Consider the following 25159-nt stretch of genomic DNA (forward strand, 5'->3'; position numbering starts at 1 on the left):
CGTCCCGAAAACACGGACGCTGGTGCTGAACCAGCGACTGTGTGGAACACGGTTAACCGACTGCAAATAAATAACGGAAGGAGAGTTGTCCTGTCGGTAGGCTCTGAGCCGGGATAGGGTAGTTTTTCACCATCCAATGCATGCCAGCGTTTCCCCCGAGCAGCTGGTTTCTGAGTGCTTTTGAAGCGTTTAGTATAAAAGGATGGGGATGAGAGAGGATGAGAGTGGTTCACGCTGAAGGAATTCAGATGCTTTCAGTGTGTATGTGCGCGTGTGTTTATGTGCGTATGTGTTTATCTGTCTCTGTATCTCTCTTAAAGCACAAAATAGACCATTGAATTGTAGATTTCCTTGCCTGACAGGCACGCAACCTCCTAAACCAGCTGTCCTTTTATTTAGTCACAATCCAGTGGTGATGTGTGTGTGTGGTGTGTGTGTTTAGGTTGGTGTGGATGTGTTCCTATGGTTGCTAAGGCAGTGAAGGTGAGAATAAGGCTGCATTTGAGGAGGGGGGGTGGAGTGTGTATGTCAGTTTTAGGTCATATTATGTTGGCATTAAATTCTTTCAACTAAACTCTTGTTATTCATTCATGAATTATTTAAGAGATGACCAAAATCACCATGGTAATATTATCACCATCTTAACGTAAGGGTCAATGAAATCATCGGTCCTGACTCAGTGTGTTTGACATTTGTTTGTAAACATCCCGTGGTGGTTTGCTGCTCTAATTATTCCCTTATTTTCTAGCCAGTTGACAGTGCTGACTTAATATATTAATAAAAAGCTATTGTTGTTTATGACAGGCGGCTCCTAAGCTATTTAAGGGCTAAAATGACACAAAGCAATAAAATAGTGCTTAGAAATCAGTTTCTATTGTTATTTGATTCTTCTGATCTCTTTTCAGCAAAGTGATGCTAATGACTTTACCCCTCTGCCCACTAGGGAGCAATGCTGAGCAAGATTTTTCTACAGGGCAGTTTTTGGAATAACTTAGACTACACAAGTACTATCATGCACTTTCTAAGCAAATATTCAGCACTTAAAAGTCAAATGCACACATACATATATACACAAGTGTGCAGGCGAGCATGCAGAGTGTAGCCAGAGGCAAGGGGAAGGCCGTGGGTTGAGAGTCCCGTTGCGTGAAAAGAGTTGAACTGTGGATGAGACAGATGGCCCATGGGCTGATCAGCATGCACTGAACCACATAAATTTAAAACCATCCCCCTGCCTATAATGTGCTTTACCTACACACGCAAACAGAATCACGCATTCACAGCATGTGGAGTTTTAGTCCAGGGGATTCTTCTGTGTTTATGTGCAGGGGAGGATGTAATAATTTACGAGCCTCCGATGTGCTGAATGAAAGCCAAATGAATCAAAGGCAGGAGACAGCCATCCACTTTTTCTCACAGATGTGCGTGTCGTTGATCAGCAGAGTACACTAGTGGGCATAAGAACAACATCCACCATATAGCATGGAAGACCATCTCCCTCTGTGCTGGTTTGGTCTACTTTGTATCATAGCAACAGTGGTCAGGGAAACAGAGAAATGATGAGAGAGAAGAGAAACTAAAGCTGGGTACAAGTTAGTCACACACATGGAGGCAGTGTTTCTACTGTGGCCAATCGATCGGAGACACAATGGACGCAAGTTAGTGGATCAGAAAATGGATCAGCCCACATGCATATCAGTTGGAGTTTTGTTTCTGAGCTTTAGAGGAGGAGGAACGAGGTGAGGCGTGCGACTGCCAAGAAACAAAAAGTCTGGAGTGACTCCTAAATATGTCTCTGTCTTTGCCTCTTTTTCTCTCCCTGTAGGACTGAAGAAGATAAGAAATCCAGAGCGGATGGTCAGGATTGCTGTTGGCTACACAGGACACACCCCTCCCAAGAGTGACGACACTGACGCCAACAGTAAGAGACACACAAACACTCTTCACACTGTTTGTGCGCGCGCATACACATTTGTCTGTAGCGCAGGGTGACTCTGGGAGCAAGTCTAAAAGCCTTCTGGCAGAATGATGTGATGCGGGAACTGAGGTCTCCTTCTCATCTGCTCTGTTACAGATCACACTTACACATACATTCACACACACACTAAACAAACACACACTCTATCTCTGTGTCTCTTCTGAGACGTCATTCCAATTCAGCTCTGTTACACATCATGTTTATTCATGCATGCCAGTACAGTATTAGTGGGTGCACACATAGAGTGCTGCACACAGCCATAGAGAAGGCAGAGCTTACTTTGGCTATCAGTAGTTTATTGTCATACCTAATCTGTACACATGGCATTATGTATCTATAATCCTCAATGGGCCTGGTTAAACTAGGAGTGAGATGGAGTGTGTAATCTGGGGTCGCCGCATGGTCGTGTGCTATTGTGTCATCGGCATGTGTGTGACTGCTGCGGTGTGGTAAAGGGACTATAAAGGCAATGATTGCTTTGATTGGTTATTGATTCCAGAGGACATGACACAGATGCATGTTTCTGCCTCTGTGTGTGAGAGCATGAGTGTAAGGGGGACAAATTGGAGGAAAATAAACAGATGTGAGGAGGAGCAGACAGACCCACTGCTTAGTGAGGTGGTGGGGGGTTATGGCTATAGAGGGGGAAAGTACGTGGAAAAAGCGTTTTCATTTCAAAAGGAGCAGATGGCTTCATACCTGCTCCAGACCCTCTTATTTTGTTAAGAGGGATGAGCCAGACTGTCACATAACAGCAAATAAAGAATTAAGAGAGAGTGTGAAAAACAATAGAAGAGAATAGAACAGAGAGTTCTGTTTGGGATGGCTGTTTAATATGAGCTGAGACTTCCCGAGCCTATCCCTGTCTCCTATCTGTTCTCACGTCCCAGCTGGAGGATTACTGGAGGAAAAGTTTATCAGCAGAATGATAAAATTAGCATGCACGCCCATCTCTCAACCCCCCTCTTCCCCCTGCTTCCCCTCCTCTTCTCTCTCGTCTCTCCCTCCCTCCCTCTTCCTGCACTCTCACTCATCCCATGCTATGCTCCCCCCTTTCTTTTTCTCCCTGCCCTGGCTCCCTCCTGCCCTCCCATCTCTCCCTCCCATCCCTCTATCTGGCTGCTGTGCAATGAGCCTTTCTTTCTGTCACATTAATTTCATCCCGAAAAGGGGGGAAAATGTGAAAATTTCCCCTGACGCCTCCTAATATCAGAAGGGGGGAGAGTTAAGAGTTGCATTTGGAGCATTTTTCTCTCTCTTTACTGAGGAGAGTTTTATAATTAACTGACAACCATCTCACAAGGGCATTGGCTTGTTTCTGTGTTAAATATGGAGATGACAGTTTTATGAGGTAAAATATTCATCAGTCGAAGGCCGCACTTCTGTGTGATTCCAGTCAAAATTATGGTATTTGATAGGCTACTAAAGCAATGTTTCACTTTGGTCTAACATTTTCACTTTTTAGCACGTATGCTGCTATATGACTTAATGAGCCAGCAGTTCCACATCAGCATTCAGGCTTTGGCTCTCATTTGGACTCTTTTTACAAGATTAGCAATTGAGTGAGTGATCTTTGAATTTGCAGCTTACTGCTGTGGGACTCGCATGAAGCAACGCAGGTATTGAAACTGTTTTATTATTTGGAATATAAACGTGAACAGCACTCAATTTCCATATTAAGATGTGTTTTCCCCCATGTTCCAGGATGGTTCATTTTCCAGGGTATTCAGAGAGGAAAGAGAAGTTTTTGCCCCATGTCACACCACAGTACAGCCCCACTGAGAGCCGTTTGGAACAGATGGAAAAGAGGATTGCGACAGTACCCAGGCTGAATATTTTTTAAAACGGGGACACATTCTCTGGTCCAGGATTGTTAGAAATACAAGATACAAACCTTTGGGGTGTAAAAGCTCATCAGCATTCAACAAATCAGCAAAGTTGGTCTTCCTCTTCAGCGGTGAGAGCGAGTGTGAGGAGAGGTTAAGACGACGCTCATGTCCATGAAGGTGTGCTTTGAAAGGGATTTCGGCACCAAGGTCACTGGTGAAAAACGCCACTCTTGGACAAATACTGTGATGTGTGTTCTTTGATCGGCAGGCCCTGAGTGGATGTATGTGTCTGTTTGCATGTACGAGCGTGCATGTGTGTTCGGGTGTTTGCGTGTGTGCCTACGCATGTGCAACGGGCTTGTTTGATGTGGTGGTTCTGGTATATTTCAAAGGCGAGGCTCTGATGAGAATTCTTCAGAACAGCAGGGGGAGGGGAGGGGGATATAGCCAGGAGGGGAGGGGTTTAAACACTGATTGGCATTCATAGCAGAGCGGCTGGAGTGCTGCTAAAAAAGAAATTAGGCTTTAACTAAGCTGCACCATTCAGCTGTTTAACTAAGCTGCTGCACCGTTCAGCTGTTTGAAATTTTGTCTTCTCAGGCCTTCTATTAATAAATGCATAATTGATTAGGGGGAGCATACGTGCCTGAACACACTTCCTACTGACACAATCACACACATGCTCAGACACCTACACACCAGCACACAGACCCCCACTCCTGTCCTGCTACACTACTTTTCTCTCTTTGTGTCTTTGTGTTACCTTGTTCCATCTCATGTCCTTGTAAATTTTTTACTTTATAAATCTTCTCTCTCTCTTTCTCCATAACTTTTTTGTTCTTCATTAAGCGTCTCTCTTCGGCTCATTGTGTCCCTGCGTCCCTCTGTCTCCCTTTCTGACCCTCCCCGCCCCACCTATCTCTCTTTTTCTCTTGCTCTGTCATCTGCCCTCAGGTAGAGTATAATTCCTATCTTCCCAGGGGAGTCATGAATGGACGCCCTCTACTCAAATGCTTATCAATAACCTTTGAGTGCTTGCTCCCTTTGACTTCTGAGCCGCACACCCGTTGGGCTTACACTCACAAACAGGCAGACACGCACATATATACACCAGGGGCTCTATCTTTGTGTGGATGCTATCCACTGGTGAAGTGGTATTTTCCTGAGGTGCAGGGGGATTTTTTCCTCCTTTGCACCTATTTGGTATTTTGGTGATTCTCTATGCACCCCTGTCATAGAGATGAACGGTTTCATGGTTTATCCTGCAGCACCCAATAGTTACGGTGATGTTTAAACCTTATAGTTCTATTTACAACTGAACACACATCTACCAGTTATGTTTTCTTAGGTTGATCCATTTAACAATCTTCCACCAGCAGCAATTAAATCGCCTAAGAGCAAAGCGGTTTATATATTTGTCACTGTCAATACACTTCATAATAAGACCAAAATAAACAGTGAGTCACTCCATTTCACATTACTTTAATGTTTCCTCGTCCTATCTGTGGCATAAGATTTAGATCTTTAAATTTGATGACAGCCATGTTGTTACATGTAAAAAATGCTAAACAATTGGGATGCAGGTGACCTAGCGGTTAGGTCGTGCCCCATGGCGTGTATGGGGACAGCTCAGTTTTAAGTCCGCCTGTGGCCTCTTTCCCGCATCCTCTCCCCAGTTCTCTTGTCCCTGTTTCTGAGTCTATCCACTGTCCTCTATCAAATAAAGGCATTAAAGCCCCAAAAATATATCTTAAATAAAAGTCACAATTTTTAAAAGAGCTGAGTGCAGGTTTTAGCAACTGTTTTTCAAGTGCATACAAAAAGTAAAGTTGATGATGTTAACCACTGGCAAATCTTTCCAAACAAAAACCAATAAATATGGAACTTACTTAATGTAAATTATAATAACCTTCCTCTTGGGGATGCATGATATTATCTGCGAGATATTGGTATCAGCAGATATTAGACCCAAAAATAATATAGATACAAACATTTCTGCATACATGTAGTCAGAATAAATCATATATTGGCCTCAAATAGCAGCAAAAAACATAACCATACCACCAGATATAGGTGGTTGCGTAATGCACCACACACTCAAGGGAGCCCACCACGAGCCCTGAACATTTTTAATTAATCCCCAAATCTACTCCAATCTAATCCAAATTTATTTAGAAAGCACACTGAAAAAGATGATGACCAAAGTGCTGTACAGTAAAACTGAAAAAAAAAAAAATCCTATTTTGAGTAATGAATACAGCTGTACATCATCAGCACAGAGATAAAATATTATTATTATTTTTAATATGGACGCCAGGGGAAAATATAGAAAGAAAAAAAGAACTGAGCCAAGTATGGAGCCCTGGGGTGCTCCGCACGAAAGCAGGACTGAGGAGGGGGTGACATCACCAAGGCTGACAGAAAAGCTCCTGTCAGCCAGGTAAGACTTGAACCCCTCCAGTGCAGTACCTTTTATCCCCACCCAGCGCTCAAGACGAGAAATTAAAATCTTGAGATCCACAGTGCCAAAAGCAGCTGTAAGATCGAAATGCATAAGAACAGCTGAATCCCCAGAATCAGTAATTACTAAAATGCTGTTTAAAACCTTTAAAAGTGTTGTTTCAGGGTTGTGTAGTGCTTTAAAAACAGACTAGAAAAGCTCAAGGATGACGTTTGAGTCTAAAACTTTTGTAGTTGACTATAATCAACTACCACAACTTCCCAGATACTCTCTCAGCTCTGTTTGGCTCAGCCTCTCTTTTCACCGGAGACATTGGGTGTTTTTTTACAATTCAAAAAAGGTGTGTGTGTGTATATTGGTTTCAGTATTGGCTGCAGTAAGTTTGGAAATATCAACATACTGCGTATCAGCAAAAATGTGATGTTAATAAAGAATCACATTTTTATTAATAGGGAAAATGTAGGACTTTCAGTATGTCCATAACGTGATTACATTTTTAACAATACAGCACTTACGAGTATCAACATTTGACGTCTTTATTTGTGGACTCAAGTTCATGTACGAGTTAACTCTCAGAAGAAGCCTTATCTTGCGTTTTTGTTCCATTATCAAATTGTCTGTGAAACACTGTGGGGAGAGCACTGCTTTTAAAGGGGATAAAGAGATGCCCAGGTGATTGGCCTTCTCCATTGTTTCCAAACCCAAATGCACTGTTAATGTATGATAATGGATTCTTCTTAATCCAAACCTGTCTCCAGGTGGGCCGCAGGTGCACTGTGCACCTCCACCTGCTGTCCTAAAATAAGCAACACTCCCTCTGGCCTACTTACTTATTTAACCGTTGTTTATACCGTGTACTTTTAACCACAAACTCATCAACCATCCTTGTCTACATCGCTGTGAATCATCAAAGAGTGAGTAAGGTATAATTAGACAACTTACATAAAGATGAAGCGAATTAAAACTGTTCATGGGTAGATTTTCTGTTTCTTCTCTTAGTTGTTAGGGAATAACAAAAAGCAACCATGTCTAATTGAGTTTGTTTACTTGCAAAGAAAGGGTTATAAGAGCAAATTTACTTGCTTGTGGTCACATCGGGCCTTTAAAAGTATCTCACTATAAACATTTGTTATGATTTATTCTTCTAGATCACATAGATGCTGCGTTTTCGTATTCTCCACTCACCATGTCTCAGTGTCTGATGAAAAATTTCTCTCCTCTTCCCACTCATCCCTCATTTATCTTCCTTTATCTTCCCCCTGTCCTCCCCCACCTCTGATTCTGCCCTAGATGAGCCTGGCCAGTTGAAGATCTACCTTCCTAAGAAGCTGCTAGAGTGTCTGCCCAAATGTTCCTCTCTGCCCAAGGAGCGCCATCGCTGGAACACCAACGAGGTGAGAATGAGATACACTCAAGAGGGAAATATCTGTGACAGTGAGATGAACTCAGTGTTTTCTGCTGGTGACTCATCTCTGGCTAATGTCACATTGAGAGATGAAGAGGAGGTAAACAAACACAATGGCAGCTTTTCATTATGGGACCCTAAAACTGTGACACTGAGAAATAAAGAAGAGAAAGTGAGCTCGGAGCCAAAAAAAAAATCCCACTGACTGTACATTCCAGCTTTCTCCTTCACTTTGTTATCTACACAGCCCTGTGTTCAGGTGAAGGAATCAGGGGTCTAAAACTGTACAGGGCTTAAAGGCTGAGGAACAAGAAATGAGGCACCAGATTGAATGTTTCCACTGCTGATTGTTACTGGGTTCAAACACCCTGTGGTCAGTCAGATAAAGATTGTTATCTGAACCTAACATTGTTGCTATGCAACCATAGAAAGCTGTGAATTGTTTGGCACATTTCTGCTCTTGTTGCTTTTTTCTGCTTTGTTTGAAAATGAGGCTAGAGTTGAATTGTGTAATGTTGTCCTCCAAAATAAGAATAAGAGAAAAAAAACGAAAAGCTGTCTGTGAGGTCTACTCTACAAAAGCAGTGAGCATTAACGCAGAGGATTTGATCTTCAGAGAGCAATGTTAAAGTAACTTGATGGCTTCCATTTAAGTCAGTGTTGACCACATTTTAAAACTTTTAGTGTGCTTTGACTTTGAGGGTTCAACATACGCTCATGGCAACCGCTCATTAATGTAGGGCTGAGTTTGCTCCGCTCTGGGCTAAAATTAGCATTATATTTACAACATGAACAAAAGATGACTGAAACGGTGCTGCTGGCTAAGTGGTAAGATGTAAAATGAGGCCAAATTAGGTTGGGACAACCCTTTACACAGGGCCAAATATAACCCTGGGCTAAACATTTTGGGTGTGAAAAGCTCTCCGTTCCGTTCTTGTTCCAGACTTAAGCTGTTAGCTTAGGGAAGTGTTTGATGGCTGGAAATGGATGCAGGCATTTATCGTCAATAGCTCCTTGTTTATGCATTGCACAGCTCTCCACTGGTGGTTTGCTCCATCCATTGTGATGTGGTTGGCCTCTGCTGAGACATTTTCTCCATGTGCAGGCTGTGCACTCCATTATGGATGTGTGTTTGTGTGTTTGTGTTATTGATTACCAAGTCCAGCATTATTATGCAATGCAAAGCTGATTTGGCCTGTGGTTTTTCTCTCAGGAAAGTCATTACATTTTTCATGCAATCCATCTCAATGAAGGTCATACTGGGAGTTAAGCACGGCGCCTACTGAACAGTGTGCTCCCATGAATAGGCAGAGTGTGTAAGAAAGAGTGTGTGTGTGTTGAGCTCAGAACAACGTGACCGCTGCTGGTTAGGGACTTCCACACATCAGTCTAACCAAGAGCAATTGTGCACAAGCACAGCGACAAGACCGAGGCACCTTGTTGCTGCCCCCTCTCCTGCTCCGTCGTTCTGTCCATCAGTCTCCCTTCTAACCTACAGTCTTGTCCTCTCTATCTTTATCTGTTCCTCCTCCCCCCCAACCTCTCTCTTTCTCCATGGCTCTCTCTTCCTGATGAGGAGGTGCAGGCTCAGTTCAGGGGGAGGTTGGGTGTCCCTCAGCGGATTCCTTCAAAGCTCCTCTTCCACCCAGGCATAAAGTTTCCTGCATACTTAAACACTCCATTGTGTCTGCTGCTCCTCTCTGCTCACTGCTTTCATAGGGGGAGCTCTGTGTACGCTGGCTGTGCCTCTAGTGCATGTATGTATTTCAGTCTGTGTGTTTCTGCTCATGTGCAAGAGTGTCAGGATTATCCATGACTCCAGATTATTTTGTAGTTTTTGTTGACTTTTTATGTTTGTTGATTTTTATCTGCTCCTTTTGTAGACATAGACAGAGGTATAGTATTCTCCTTAATAGAAAACATTGGTCAACAAATCTTATACCAAAATAAGGTTTGTATGAGAAGTTCTTGCATCGGATTTCAAGCTCAGTCAGCTTTGAAGCTATGAAGCTGTGAGTTTATCTTATGTCTGTGTTAGTATGATATTGTGATCTAGATGTGGCTTATGAAGAATGGTGATGTGTTGACAAACACCCTACATTTATTTGGTGTGTGGACACTTGAGCACCTGTTTGGTCCTTGTTTTCTTTTGCTGCCTCTATAGCATTCTTCATTTTAATATGCTTACAAACAGAGTCAAAGTAGTGTTTTTGCTTTACCTCATCTTCTGTGTTAGATATCTATACACTAGAGGTAGGATTATCTGCCGTGTGCTTGTCTGTAAGTAAGGTGTATCAGTTCACAAAGGTCACGGTTTGGCCCGTATCATGTTTTTGGGGTCACAATGTGGTATGGGTTTTGTTCATCTGGAAGAAAGTTACGCAAATACCTGCATTTACAATTCTAGGTTTTCCTCAGTTATTAGACTACTTTTAAATGACAGGAGTGTAGCCTACAGTTTATTCCATTTATTGTTATTTTGAACTACCTGTGATAGTTTGTACAGCCTGTGATGTAGTTAACATGCAACATAAAAGAGTTATTCACATGATGTATGTGATTCTGATCCACTGATCTCTGTTTTGTCACACATGGTTCTCCCGACACCTTGGCCTCGCACCAGCACAGAGCTGAGCCCCGTCCACTCCTCCTCTCTGTTCTTTCCTTTCTTCATTCCCTCTCTCTCTCTGTCTCTCTCTCTCTCTCTCTTTTGTGTATCTACTGATGTGTGAAATTATTCTGGGATGGAGGGATGGATTCCTCCCTGAAGGGCTGAGCAGAGGCGTGAGCCTTTTGTTCAATAATAGATTGGGGGTGTATGTGTATCTGTCCATGGTAATAGACTATAGACTAGTTTTAGATAACAAACCACACTCAGGTGGACGGACTGATGCTGGAGCGTGTTTTATCCACCCATCGGGAATGACTTGTTGTTTGGTTTCAGCACATTCTTCGGAGTGCTGTAATAATCAAACTTTTTGAAATGTAGACAAAGACAAACTTTAGAGCCTGTGACTCCAGCTCATGAAGAGATATGATTGCTCTTCTGGGGACCCCTGACATCCTGACTCATATTTTAAGAGGCCAGGCAGAGTTGAATTCTGGGTAAAATTGTCTTTCAGAAGCTTAAATTAAAACTAGAAAACTTGCACATACTCTCTCTCCTTCTCTCTATCTCTCTTACACACACACACACACACACACACACACACCCCACACACACACACACACAGGATGTGAATGTGCAATTCATTGCATGATTCTCATGTGCATTTTAAAGGCTTGTACTTCAGAGCAGCCCCCCCACTATGATTCAAATGACGCAACTGTCAAACGGATTGGTACAGACTTCAGAACATCACTCAGACGACAGCCGTCTGTGCCACAATGCTTCTGCATGCAAGTCAGACCCACATGTCGCTCAAATGCAAGAATGGAGCGGAATAGAAGATGACATTATTTTGGTATTAAAGTTATTGAAATAATATTATATTTAACATGCTGTGTTTTATTGTTAAACTCCCTTCATACCGTGCAGTGATAAATTGGTAGCTGCATGGTGTGGAGGCAGCTAGTTAACAGTTCACACACGCTTGTGTCTGGCTGTGCCGCTGCAATGACACTAACATGATTGCCTGAATGAGAAGCAGATCAAAAAAGCATATACATTTTAGACCACTGCCCCATCTGCCTCTTCTGTTTATGTGAGAGCATCAAGGGCTAGTGTTGCCTGGGCAACAGATTGGCTATGTGTGTGTGTGTGTGTGGGTCTGTAGGTGTGCATGTTTCTCCTAATGGTGTGATCAGTGTTACATGTGAGAGGCAGAAATGGTTCATGATTGTGTAGTGTATCACAAGGTAGTAAGACACAGTTAGTGCAACTGTCTGTGGTTCCAAACTTGTAAGACAAAATAAACCCCCCAAAAAATCATCATGTCAGGTGTCCAGTAAGGCTTAACAATTTGGGAAAATAATCCAATTGCATTTTTTCCCAATATTGTAATTGCAATTTAACATTTGTTTGTTTTCTAAGTTCCTAGCCTTATGTCCTTTTGAGCAAACACAAGCAATAGATTATCCTGTGTCATAACTTGTGCTGAATGATTTGGTATTAATGTGCGATTGCAGTTATACTGGACAATATTGCAATTTGCCATTGCCATTACAATATAATACATAAATGGTATCATTAGTCTACTTATTTGCTTATCAAGGAAGCTGCAGAGAATAACGCTAGTTTGAAGAGTGTAATTATCAACTTAAAACATACACATATTAAATAAATATCGAAAGTACAAAAACAAGTGGGCCCTGATCCAATCCAATCCTGTGTTTTACTTTTATATCTGATATTGGACTGACGGCACCAATCCAAATTCCTATGTTTTTCCTGGTATGTGAATGCACCATGGGCCATGCACATTGCTTAGCAGGGTGCTATGTAACAAATAGCTCAGTCTGAGTCCACTCATCATCTTATTTAATTTGAACACAAAAGAGCAGTCAGATAACAACTTAAATATCAACTGTTTGTGTCCATGTGGTTCATGTGAAGCTCAGTCATGAGGTTAAAGGTGCATTCTCTCCTCTTTAAGATATCTTATCAACAGCAACACGAAGTGATCATACTCTGTCGTCCTGTCTGTGGCTTTAGTATGAGCTGCTACAACTCGTATTACAACAGCCTAAAGAACAGTTCAAATGTGTGTTTTGACTCATGACTCAGTTGTTTTAAGTCCACAATGATTCAAAGAAGCAAGCTGTGGCAGTTTGCAAGGTCAGAGAAGCCGCTACACAGAGTGACAGCGAGGCTGACTCTAAAGATGGTGGCTGCTGCTAGAACTAAGTTAAATCAACTACTAACATGGCACCTCCAACAAACCTTTCTCAATTTATTGTGAATGCTTACATCAGGAAATGTGGTGTGTTAAATAGCAGCTTTCCCTTTATATCAATCTCTAGTTGGAAAACGTCATACTTGTTGCTTCCTGCTGCAGTAGTCCCTAAATATATCCTGTTATGCTGAATGATTGCTTAATATTTGAAGACTTGTTTTTATTTTGTTGATAGTATTATCTGCATTTGTATTTTTATACAATAGCACACGTTTATTCTGAACATTAAGTTTGCTATAGTAGCCATGTGGTGCTGTTGGTTGTTTACAGTTGTTGCTGCTGTTTTAACAGTGCACTGTAGATTTACTTTTGAATTTAAAAACATTACGTTTGTTGCTGCTCACTGTTGCTGTGTGAAGTCAGCACAAAGTTTCAATAAATTTGTTGGTAATAATACTAGTTTTCTTTTTTGCATTTTAAAATATTGTTTGTGTTTGAGTAAGAAATCCTGTTTCATGTTACAAGATCTTTGTGTAACCTTATACAAAATACACCAGAAACAATCAGAATTTTAATTTACATTTGAAAAAATATCAAATTTTATATCGGTGTCGGTACATATCTACCTATATTTGATGGGAGCCGAAACGCATGTTGATTAGTCCATCTTTAGTTTTTATTGTACTGCTTTCAAAACAATTAATGTTTTAATGTTTAAATTATGTTTTTAATATGTAATTAATATTTACAATGTGTTTCCTTTTCTTGAAAAGAAAGGAACTGCTACAAACAGGGGCGTAGCTAGGGATTTTGGGCCCCCAGAAAGAATATTATACAGGGCCCCCCTTCACCAGCTATCCAAGCAACAAATGTAGCATAAGTTTTACAAATATCTATGCATTTTAATGTTTTTTTTTTAACCATGATTTCCCCATTTATGAGCGACATTTTTACTATGGTTAAATTGAATTTACTTCCATTATTTCACAGCACTGGCCTGCACCACTTGGACATTTTTAAGGGAGGAGCAGAGGCCCCCCAGTATTTTATTTTACTCTATTTGAAACAAATTTCAGTCTGTGGACTGATTCATTCAGTCACTTTTGATTCAATATTGACACTAGTTACTAAGAAAAAATAAATACATTTAACCCTTTACCTACAGAGCCAGCACCTGCGCTGTGTTTTATATGTCTGGAGTTTTATTACCATAACTCTGTCAAAGTTTGTCCGATTTGAAAAATTCCAAAGGTGTTGGAAAGCTGAGAATTGTGGGCATGCGCACGTATATGGTTCATTACGGTAATCGCAACAATATCACGTGGGAATGCATAACAATACACCAGAAGTTTGGAGAGACAGCTACATGGATTCTCAACACCGTAACTCCACGAAAGTTTACTCAATTTAAAAAATTCCAATGCTGACAGAGAGCTGAGAATCTGTGCTTTCCGGCAATATATGATTTGTGGTATATATATTACTGTAATGTTGAACAGCACCACGAAAACGGCAGCTTTGGCAGAAGACAAGTGAGAAAGAAGAGTGAAGGAAGAGAGTAAAAGGAGAGCGAGGGAGAGTGGTGTTTTGTTTACAAACAAAAGCATTAGATAGTGGCATTTGTGCAAGTCTGTGTTTTATTATGCACATTTCTAATGTCGGGAAGACCATCAAGAACGTTAAAAACAGCCGCTACGGTTCATAGAGGAGGACAGGGATTTGGAGGATGCATCTTCTGAACTGAGGTATGTGAAGAGCATATATAGTTCTCTTTTGCACACCCAGAGTCCTAGACTCAAAAAATGACTGGTGATTGTTCTAAACATTTATAGTTTCACATTCCAAATGTCCAATCAAAACTCCATAAGCAATAACAAAATATCTTCTCATAAAAGTCATGAAAAACAAATCCATATACAAATTGCATATAACGTGCAATAATCATTAACCAGATGTTGTAAAGTCAAGTTCAAATACTCCTGGGAAAAGAGCCCAAAGCGCTCAGACTTAGGGCATTTCCTGATTATTTTACAGTCATAATAACAAAATATGTCCAAATCGCCATTTTTAGCCTCAGTAGGTAAAGGGTTAAAAACACACACACATGGCCCCTCCCTACAAAGTGCATTGTAGGGAGGGGCCCTTACTGTAAACTTGTATGCCTTTCTGCAGGCATTTTTGTTAACCTTTTAAGTACAACTTAATACAAAAGTAATTGCAGCCTTTTATGATCATATGTATTTTCCCGGCCTGCCTATTGCAATTGCAGTTGCATTGATTGTGCGGCACTTATTGCAGCTACAACATTAAATAGGTCAAATTAGGGCTGAACAATTTTGAGAATATCTAACTGGGATTATTTTGACTGAAACTGCTGATTCTGTGTGAATTGTTGTATTGAAGAGAATGATCATTTAATGTCATTTTCATTTTGATTAAGAGAAACATAGAGAGTTAAAAAGTACGATTTTTTTTGTAAAATAATACAAATTAAAAAAAAAAAAAAAAACTTTTTGACACTGGACACTTGAATGTTTGCTTGATGTATAGAGCATAACAACTCTGCTTAAGAAATATTTCACTTTTTACTTAATAGAGAAAATGCAATTTAATCACATTTTAATCAATTGCTCAGCCTTAGTATCCAGTCACACTCACCTTTGTGTGTTGGCCTAAACAAAACTATGTGTGTATGTCTCTCATTCTATATTTGATCGTTATTCATAGATACATCAAATATATTATGAATTTTCTTTCCCTACCTAGTCTGTGAGCTGATATTTCACATTTTTCTTGTAGGTTAAACAGGAAAAGTGTCAGGAAGAGAACTTACACGGGAGGGATAATGTTAAATGTCAGACTACATGAAAAAAAACTCGAGTACAGTGAGCCAGCCAGTTCCAGGCCTCTGCTCATTTATGCTGCGGTGAAGGTTGCCCTTGATTTATGAATCTGAATTGTGAATTGCTAATGTCCAGCTCACACTGGCATGTGGCCAGTAATGATTAACCCACTCTGATTTGTCTGCTTTGTCAGAACAAAGGCAGAAATAACACGACTTTGGAAACTTACCCCAAGTTTCAGTTTTGAAATGCAATGGGTGTGCCGCTCATGCATTTATTAGATAACATGTTCATGAGAGACTTGGTTGCATCTGTGTCAGTGTCCCAGAGCCTGCCTATGGCTCTAACCTCTCCAGTTGACATTGAGCTCTGTGCTGTTGCCGTTTACCAGAGTAAAGCATGGTTTAATGAGGGGGCAAAGAAGACAACACACACTCACACATGCACTTACATGCTCACAGACATGCATATACACACACAAAGAAAAGCACACCCACACAGTACCAGAGGGTTGTTTCACAGCTCCTTATATTTGATTCCTATTCTTTTATCTTTAATCATTCCTCTGTCTTTTGGGTTGAGAGATATTTTATGTTTGGAGAGCGCCAAGTTATAATCACTAATTAGTCCTCCAGGCTCTCTCTCCCTCCCTCTCTCTCTTTTTACTCCTCCTATTTGTCTATTTCTCCATTTCTCTTTGAGCCAAGCCTAGCCCAATTAACACCCGACGTCATCCGGTGACTGTTCTGACTTCCATTTCGGCTCAAACTCCTGACATCCATTCTGTCCTGCTGACCAAACCAGCAATATGAACCAAATGTGCTGCAATGCAAAGAATTAATTAGAATCTCTCTATTCATGAATGTAATTTCCTTTTCAATACATGTAATTATCCAGCAGGCCTTTCATTTTCAAATGGGACTGTACACAGTAAATTGAGCATGTGCAAAGCTGCCTCATAGATTGTTAGGATCAGCATTTCTGTAAATTTTAGACATGCAGATATTTCAGCAAGGGGCCTGGATTAACCAGGTTTTACAAGTCTAGTCAGGAAAAGCCAGGTGTCTGAGGTAGGAGTTAGTGTTTTCTCTCCTCTTTTCTCTCCTCTTTTCTCTTCTCTTCTCTGAGAGACCCACATTTCCTCCTGTTCTATTTTCTCCATGTCGCACAGACCCACTATTTATCTTGCCCACTATAATTTGACACAAAATATTGTTAACTGGAGACACAGAAATATATTAAACAGTGGGAATGTGCGACTGAGAGTGTGGGGGTGTTGTGTATGTGCCTGAGCTTGTTAATGTGTGCCCATCCTGCATGTGTGCACGCGTTTGAGTGTGTCTTTGTGTTCTAACTTTGTGTTACAATCCTAGCTCAACCAAAAAGAAGTGGATGACCAGCAGTGTCTGCTGTAATAAGGAGCCAGGCTGTGCAGTGGAGACATTACTTTCTGTATCCCTAAATGTCCCCACATAGAACCTCTGTAATATTGGAGTCCTGTGTAAATTAGATTGAATTCACCAGAGACAGATGAAGCATTCAAATGTCTGTGTGAGTGCCCACATATAGGTGGTCCTTTTACTCTTGTTTCCAGTGCTTGTATTGCATGTGTAGGGATTTGTCAGGACAACTTTATTGAACTTTGAAAACTTTTTTGCTCCTTTTACTTCTAGAGGGCTTAAGAGAGGCATTACAAGCCAAAATTTCATGTTTACATCCCCAAATAACAGGGAGATGTCAAGAGAACATCAGACTGCAAATCAAACACTGCAGGTGCTGGAGCCCTGTCGATTTGGATGAAGTTCTTTAGCATCTTTTTGTTTTCTGACTTAATGATATCAGGAGCTTTGAGACTTTCAAGCAGATATGCCTAGTTTAGGATTTCTCAAGTCATTTGAGTATTTCATGCTCTCTCTTCATTTTTCATGAAGGCTGTTTCAGCAAAGCATCTTTATTCATACTGTACCAGCTTGTTGTCTTTGGTGTAATGCACATAGTAGCTCCCAATGATAGAAACATTTTCTGTAGATTTATATGATCATGGTGCTCTCTGTAGACAGCTGAGACAGCATGAGTTCCACTGGGTTATTTGTGAGGGGTTTTTATGATGTTTGAAGCTGCTCCATTGTTGTGTAAGGGTTACACAGTTGTCCAGCAGCAATAGTGGGAGGGAGCTACTGCAAAAGCTTTTGTTTTATGTCATAAATTTTGTGTACATAGTTTAAATCTACCTAACCATAAAGCCTGTCTGAAAATACATCAGCCAGCCAGTTGCATTCTACCAAAAATCAAAACATATTGATCACTAACTTGTAAATTGTAGGCGAGCCCTTAAATTCTTAAACTCATGAATTCAAAGCTCATTTCACTGGATTCATTTCTGCATCGATAGCATTTTGCTACTTTACACATTCTGTTTTTTTTTTTCTTTTGCTGCTGCCTGCAAAATGTTGATTCAGTCTCTACAGAATAATTCCACTCTGCTTATTTTGATGTTTTAAAGTTATAGCCCTCTTAATTCTTGTGCAACTTAAAATATATATTCATGAGGTAAGAGAAACAACTATATGCAAAATGACGAGGAATTTTCCCAAATGAGTACACACTTCTGTTTTATATTCCAAGTTACCTTTGTGAAGTTTACACAGAGCATTATTGAGTGCATACCGTTTTGCTATTCCAAACAGTTGGGCCATATTAACCTTTTTACAAGACAAAGAATAAGTCCGCTGAGAATATGTGTAGATATTTTGTTCAGTTGTTCTCTATACAGCTGTACAGACTAGAGCTGGGCGATATGGCCTAAAATTTATGTCCTGATATATACACGATATATATCGGGATACTTTGAAATGTCCTGTATAGTGGCTGTATAATGTTTAATTTAGCCCTAAATGACACTAGTTTGGCTAATACAATAGACTGTTCTATTGGATTTTTAATAAAATCAATATAAAGTAAAATTTGGAGGCAGGAACTTTTTAACTCTGCATTGTCTGTGTTTTGAACTGTTAGGCTGAGATAAGTCTCTGTAGTTGTGGCAATGTGGATCACATCTGTCCGCTGCTGGGCCGTCTTCTCTCTGACATGTACGACTCTGGCAGGGAGTTTTTTGCACAATGCTCATGTGCAGGCAAATCTCGTATTCTGGGTGGAGTGTCTTTATGCAATTTTTAAATCCTGGCTTTTCAAAAACACTGGGCTCATGTCTTTAGTGACGTGTTGTGTTACTGCCGCCATTATCTCGGAGTCATCTTGCAGCGTATTTTAACGATTACCGCGTGAGCTCAACCTCTTCCTTTTAAAGCTGAACCCCTGGCAGATGACAGACCCAGCGCTGTCTCTCATAGTCCGTCTCTGAACGCTGCTAACTAGCCACTAACTTGCCATGCTGCTCTGTTTACCCATAGTGTTTACCTCCTCTCTCCTCCACTGATACAAAAACATGCATGTGCGGAGGAGAGTTTTCTGGATGGGCGGGGGAGTGAGCTCTCTGCTGTTAGAGATGCGTTCAGGGACAATGGAAGAAGCGAAACGCCAGCGAGAAATGCACGTTGACGGCTCAAAACTTCCCCACAAATTATACTCAGATGTTCGAAAAATAGTCATTTTATACATCGTGCATGGCAAAAGCCACAATACATTTAGTATAGTCGATATATCGCTCACCCCTAGTGCAGACATCTAGTTGACAGTAATTTTTGATGTGATATTACAGACATTTATATTTTGGGTTTGTAGGCATCAACCCACCAGTGGCATCTCTCAGGCTGAAGCTCTGTTTTTAATTAAAACAAGTGGAATCATGTGTTGTTGTGTTGTGTAACTGCAAATCAATGTTGTTTATTGCTGAGCAAAAATACAATACAATGACAACAAATGTCAGGAATTGCTGCTACAGAGCACTTTAATTTCCTCTCACTTATTATCAATTTGCTTTGTACTTTTGATCTGATGTCTCTCTGTGTATCAGGGGAATATTAGATATAATATTTAGTAGGGATGCATGATGTTATCGGCATGCTATCAGTATCTGAAGATATTAGCTTAAAAATTTAATTACTGGTATAGTCAGACCTGAAAATTTCTGCCAACAACAGATTTTTTTTGGCCATGAAAATCAGCTGTAAATACTGACCATACAAACAGATATGTTTGTGGAGTGTAAGGCTGGACCAAGAGACCTAGTTCAGCTGAGGTCTTTTTCTTTATTTATCATCATTCCTTACACTTTCAAGTGTGTTTAAAGGACTGATGTTTAAGGTCTGAGCTATATTTAAATATCATAACATTAACTATGGAATAAAACTTATTTATAGGGCAACAGTTTGGCTCAGTTGGTGCCGCAGGTGCCCGTATACAGATGAGGATGAAAGCATTAGCCCCCCCCCCCGTGAAAAGTTCCCTCCATCCATCCATTTTCTATACTGCTTATTGGGCGAGAGGCAGACTGGTTGCCTGAACTGGTTGCTAGTCAATCGCAGGGCTGACTGAGAGAGACTGACAACCAGGCAAACTCACACCTATGGCCAGTTAAGTCATCAGTTAACCTAACAAGCATGTCTTTGGTGGTGGAAGGAAGGAAGCCAGAGTACTCAAAGAGGACCAAGGCATGCACAAGGAGAACGTGCAAACTCCACACAGAAAGGCCCTGACCCGGAAACCCGGAAAGTTCTTGCTGTGAGGCAACAGCGCTTATCACTTCCCTAAGAAAATTTCATATTTTTAAAGGTATTTCCCAAGTGCCGTTAAACAAAGCAAGGAATTTTTAACATCGCTTTTCCAAACATCCTAGTTTGATTTAGATGATTAAATTATGACACTTAGCACACAAAAACTATTTTTTTTCACAAAAATGGTTCCTGGTGAAGAACTGCTTCCAGATGACTAAAGTGAGTGTTATTGACTGGCCTGCACAAAGCCTTGACTTGATTCCCATTGAAAATCTGTGGGGTGAACTGAAGACCAAGGACCATGCCAGAAGACCATCAAATCTGGAGGAGATATGCCAAAGAAGAATGGGCTGGGATACCTCAGGAGACAGCCTGAGATTTGTTAAAAACTACAAAAAACGACAGCAGGTTGTTATCCAGCAATAAGGAGACACAGCTGGCTATGATCATCAAGGGGGGCTAATAATTTAGACCCTGGTAGTTTTTGTTTTTTATGAAATAATTTAGTTTACGTGTGCAAAGTGAAATAATGTAAACATCCAAAATCAAAGTAGGGCGTTAGGAAATGATGTTTTAAAAAATCCCTTGCTCTGTTTAACAGAACTTTTCAATACCTGAAAAATCAAAAATGAATTCTTCATAGGAGGCAAACAATTTTGTCCTCATCTGTACATAGGCTGTGTTCTTGGCACACTTGTCACAGGACTGATTTCTGGTCTCTGCGCTGTCTGGTGTGCCCCCCCCCCCATTCTCTTGCCCCATGCTTCCTGTCTTTCTTCAGCTGTCCTATATAGATGAAGGTAAAAAAAAAAAAAGCCCCCAAAATAGTCTTTAAAATATTGACCACTCCGACATAAAGTGTGTAACATTGGCAAGTGGCCTTTCTCAAGGTAAATCTTTTGATCTCAAGTTAAGAGTTAAGAAGTTAAAGTTTTGTTGTGTTCTCTTGCTATGTTTGCTCAGTGAGAGCATGGTTCATAGATTGCTGTTTTGCCCTAATGGTGTTTTGTTTTACAATTAAAGACTTTGATTTTGAGAGGGAGTGGTGCCTATAACCACATGTTCTTCTTCATGAATGTTATTGTACTAGATGTGTCTTTGAATCCAAAAGAAATGAGACACTTAATACTGCTGTGGAACATTTACTGATTATAAAAGTTTATCTTCCTTTTGAATAGCTACACCTGTTATAGAACTGCTGTATTCTAATATGACTTCGATATAGTTCAAAAGTTCAGACATGCATGAATATGAATTACATTATGTAATTAACTTTGGCCATTTTGGAACATTTGTGTCTCACTGTATTACAGGAGCCAAGCCAAAGCTGTAAATTGGCCTTCTACTACTTAATATCTACACACAAACACACAAAAGACAACGTAAGGGAACTGTGAATCCCACTGTGCTGGGACTAGCATTTTCCTCTAACATTACCCTGTAAATGTACACATTCAGAAAATTTACCCTGGGAGATGTATAGGCTTACTGGTAAATATACCATTTCACACATTTACCGTAATAAACGTAGGGTGAGATGCTGTGTGCATACAATGTATTTGTGTACAGAGTGTTTCTCTTCCCAAATTGCAGCTCTACCTTGTATCACGCACTCCTCTGTTCCCCCTCCTCCACCCTCCCACTCCCTCCTCCTCCCTCCTGCTGATGTATGGAACGTCTTTTCTCATATGGAGAGTGTTTGTAAAAGTCACAGTAATCAAATTTCACTGATTCCTGGGGGACTAAACGGGGTGGCATTTGTGTGTTTGTGTAAGTGTTTGTTAGGTGTTTGTGCATACACAATATTAACTGTGTAGTGAGTTGTGTATTGTCATGCAGCTGTGTCATTAGTCGAAGACCAGCTCAGCTGTAATGTATCATCCATCATCGTGTTCTCTGAGGAGGAAACTCTTTAAGGGATACTGATGCCAAATTTGCATACTGACAGTGCATATATTTAACTGTTTGAATGTATAGTTTATATAAAGCACTGGGCAGATGGAAAATAAACATTTAGAATATAGAGAGCATCTTGGCTTCCAATTTTATTTCGCCTTTTAGTGTGTGATAGGAAAAGTTGTCCCAGCATGATCACCATCTTTTTTCTTTAATACTTGAAGGAAAATAACTACATCCCAGGAATGTGATTGGTTCCCTGCGAAGGTGTTCGCTCACTACTCTAGCAAACAGGCACACATATGGCAACAGCAACATTTCCCAGCACAGGCACAGGTATTACCAAGTGTTAAGCCTATAACTGCATGAGTGCCTCTTGTTGGCAGCATGCATGCTCATGCCTGAATGTTTGTATATGCAGCTTGCCAGCTTGCAAGTCTTAACAACGTCCAACACACAACATCAGCATCACTTTCTCAGTGAGGCTGTAAGCTCCAGTCTCTCTGAGCTCCAAGGTGCCATTGCCATGTTGAAGTAAAAAGTCACACACCATTACAGTTTATATGAGGTGGAAAGTTACAAGAACAGCACGGCAGGCGATGACTGATGTCTTTCTCTTCAAAAGTCTCTAAAAGTGCATTAAATTAGAACAAATACTAATAGATTTTGTTAGAAGTGTATGTATTCAGGGGAAAAGATGACTCAAAAAAGATAATAGTCTGATTTCCTCCTCTAAATATAAAATAACATTTTTGTATATTTTTATCCCCCCCTGTTATTTATTTATATACATGCATCTTACATTATAGAGAAGTTTAAAGATAGCTAACATACTACTGCGCCCACTGCATGAGTCATAGTGTTTGCAAAGAGGGTGCTGACACCTTGTGCAGTGTATCATCACTGTAAATACACTGTAGCCTCCGTGAAGAGGAGTCCCTTTAGATCTATTGATTCACTATACAGTACACTTATAAACTATTAATGGCATGGATTACATTTATCAGATATTATCTCACTGCTTGTGCATATTGTTAGCTATGGATGGAGTACAGTCTATCCTTAGTACAGGGATAGATCAACTGGCCAAAATCAAGTTTAATTCAAGAGTCTAAATAGGACTGCAACAAACGATGATTTCAATCATCCATGATTTTTTTTCTCGATTCATCGATGAATCGGATTTTTTTTTCTCTCTCCTGTTTTAGCAGACATTTACAGCACAAAGTGAGGCGAATATCATGGCTTACGTGAACGCTTGACGTGAGCGCTATTGTTTTTATCCAGTCTTGTATCGTGACAGAAACGTACTAAAGTTCTGCCGGAGTTTTTACAACAGCGAGCTATATTTAGATCGCTATGTGTCATGAAACACGGTTGATGATGAATATATCGACTTAATTTTTCTGCTAATTATCAGATTATAATCAGAGAAGTACTAAAGCGAAAGTAACATTCATCAGCCGCCTGCATGTGACATAAACAGCTCTGCGCCACGTCAAGTGACGCCATAGTCGCATCACAATGAATCAATGCATAAATTCGTTGCCAACATTTTTAATTATTGATTTTTATCAAATCATTGTTGCAGCCCTAAGTCCAAATCCTTAATGCTTTATTGTAAGATTCACTGAAGGAGCTCCTGACGCAGAAGATTAATGGAAACCTTTTCACGGTTTTTAAAAACAGTGAACTTAGCTCAACTGAGGGAATGTTTATTCTTCAGGGAAGAGCTTTGATGGGATTCTGCTAGATTTTTGTTTTGCTTGTGGTTTTCCTTAATTGTCTGTATCGATGGTAGATGGCTGGGTTAAAGTACATTAAGTTGTTAGTTTTTTTAAGTGAAATTTCTGAGCCATTAGTATTTGCTCCTTAGCCTTATGAAGAAGTCATCAGAACTTCTAGTCAGCCGGTTTGGGACTCCTTTATTAAGCCATGTAAAGGCACATCTCATTTTGCAATACCTTGAAAGAGTGATTGCAAGGCCCATACTTTGAGTCTCTCCAGGTCGATTTGACAGCCCAAGGCTCATCGTAGGTTGAGAGAGATCAAAACTACACACCAGTGGGTTGATAACCTTTAATGTTTACCTTTAGTTGTGATTGTTTTAACTCCTCCTGCCCATCTTCTTGTACAGAGCCTCCAGGTCTGAAATAGGGAGACAAGATAAACCCAAGATTGCAGGCAATTTGTACATCTGTAAATTGATGCTTGTCTTTTATAGATGGTTTTGAGGCTTGAGGAGAGTTAAATATGCATGACTTCAACATGGGTGGCTTTGAGATTTTCTTCCAAAACAACAAACAAATGACATGAAATCTTTATTTGGCGGAGACAAACAGAATTCTGAATTGATTTTTTTCAAGAGAGAAGACTCCACGTGAGCTACAGCAGTTAACTAGATTTGTTTGTTTCTTCTCTTCCTGATATTTACAGATAGCGCGAACGCACACACGTACCAAACAGGTGTGTAACCTCCCACACCAACACACACACATGCTCCCATCTTCATCACATTGAGAGGAGACAAACCTAAAGTTCGCCACGGAGACCCATCTTTCAAATTTATTCATTAAACTCCCAAATGCTCCCCTTAACGAATGTAATTAGAATATGGTAATGAGAGAGGGCTGAACCAGGGAGTGTTGTAATACGCTTAGCAGCACAGAGGGAGAGACGGAGAGAGAGAGACAGATAGAGACATGGAGGAAAGAGAGTAAGGGAGTTAGAGGAGAGAAATAGAGAGACTGACTGACAGGGTGCCAATTTATGTCTCGTTGTAAACAAGTATTTATGCCAATGAGAGGTGGCACACACTATTTCTTTCTCTCTCTCTTCCTACCTATGTCTGCCTCTTTCTTTCTATGTATCTCTCTTTCTTGAGCTACTCAACAGTATAACATCAACAATAGCAGAGCAGAGATGAGCCTCGGAGGGCAGAATGACTCACAGAGTGACAAGGAACCAGGGGTTAACACAACTGCTGGAGAGAAGAGACCCCCACCCTCTCCTAACTCTTACTCTCTGTCGTCTTCTGCCTCCCACTGGCAAACACTCATCCGTCATTAGAGATTTCAAGTATCTCTCTCTCTCTCTCTCTGTTTGTGTGAGTGTGCCTTTACCTGGTTAACTTTGTGGGAGTTTTTAAAGATTCTGACAGGCTTTATCCAAGACGCCCTAGCGCAGCAGGGGTCCTGACGCTGTGTTTGACACCACACACCTGTTGCAGCCTTTGATGTGTT

At 40.6% G+C, this 25159-nt stretch overlaps 1 protein-coding gene across 8 annotated transcripts in view; it reads left to right on the forward strand.

The window, feature by feature from the left end:
- The window catches only part of LOC121507228 (calmodulin-binding transcription activator 1-like), a 76458-nt gene that overhangs the window by 245 nt on the left and 51054 nt on the right, over positions 1 to 25159 (forward strand). For all 8 annotated transcript variants that reach the window (XM_041783446.1, XM_041783442.1, XM_041783449.1 and 5 more), the window contains exons 2-3: positions 1823 to 1918; positions 7556 to 7659. In XM_041783446.1, the coding sequence (XP_041639380.1) occupies positions 1823 to 1918; positions 7556 to 7659 (200 nt within the window). The remainder of the gene's footprint in view (positions 1 to 1822; positions 1919 to 7555; positions 7660 to 25159) is intronic.

Source organism: Cheilinus undulatus, linkage group 3 (genome assembly GCF_018320785.1).
Source record: "Cheilinus undulatus linkage group 3, ASM1832078v1, whole genome shotgun sequence".
Lineage (NCBI taxonomy): Eukaryota > Metazoa > Chordata > Actinopteri > Labriformes > Labridae > Cheilinus > Cheilinus undulatus.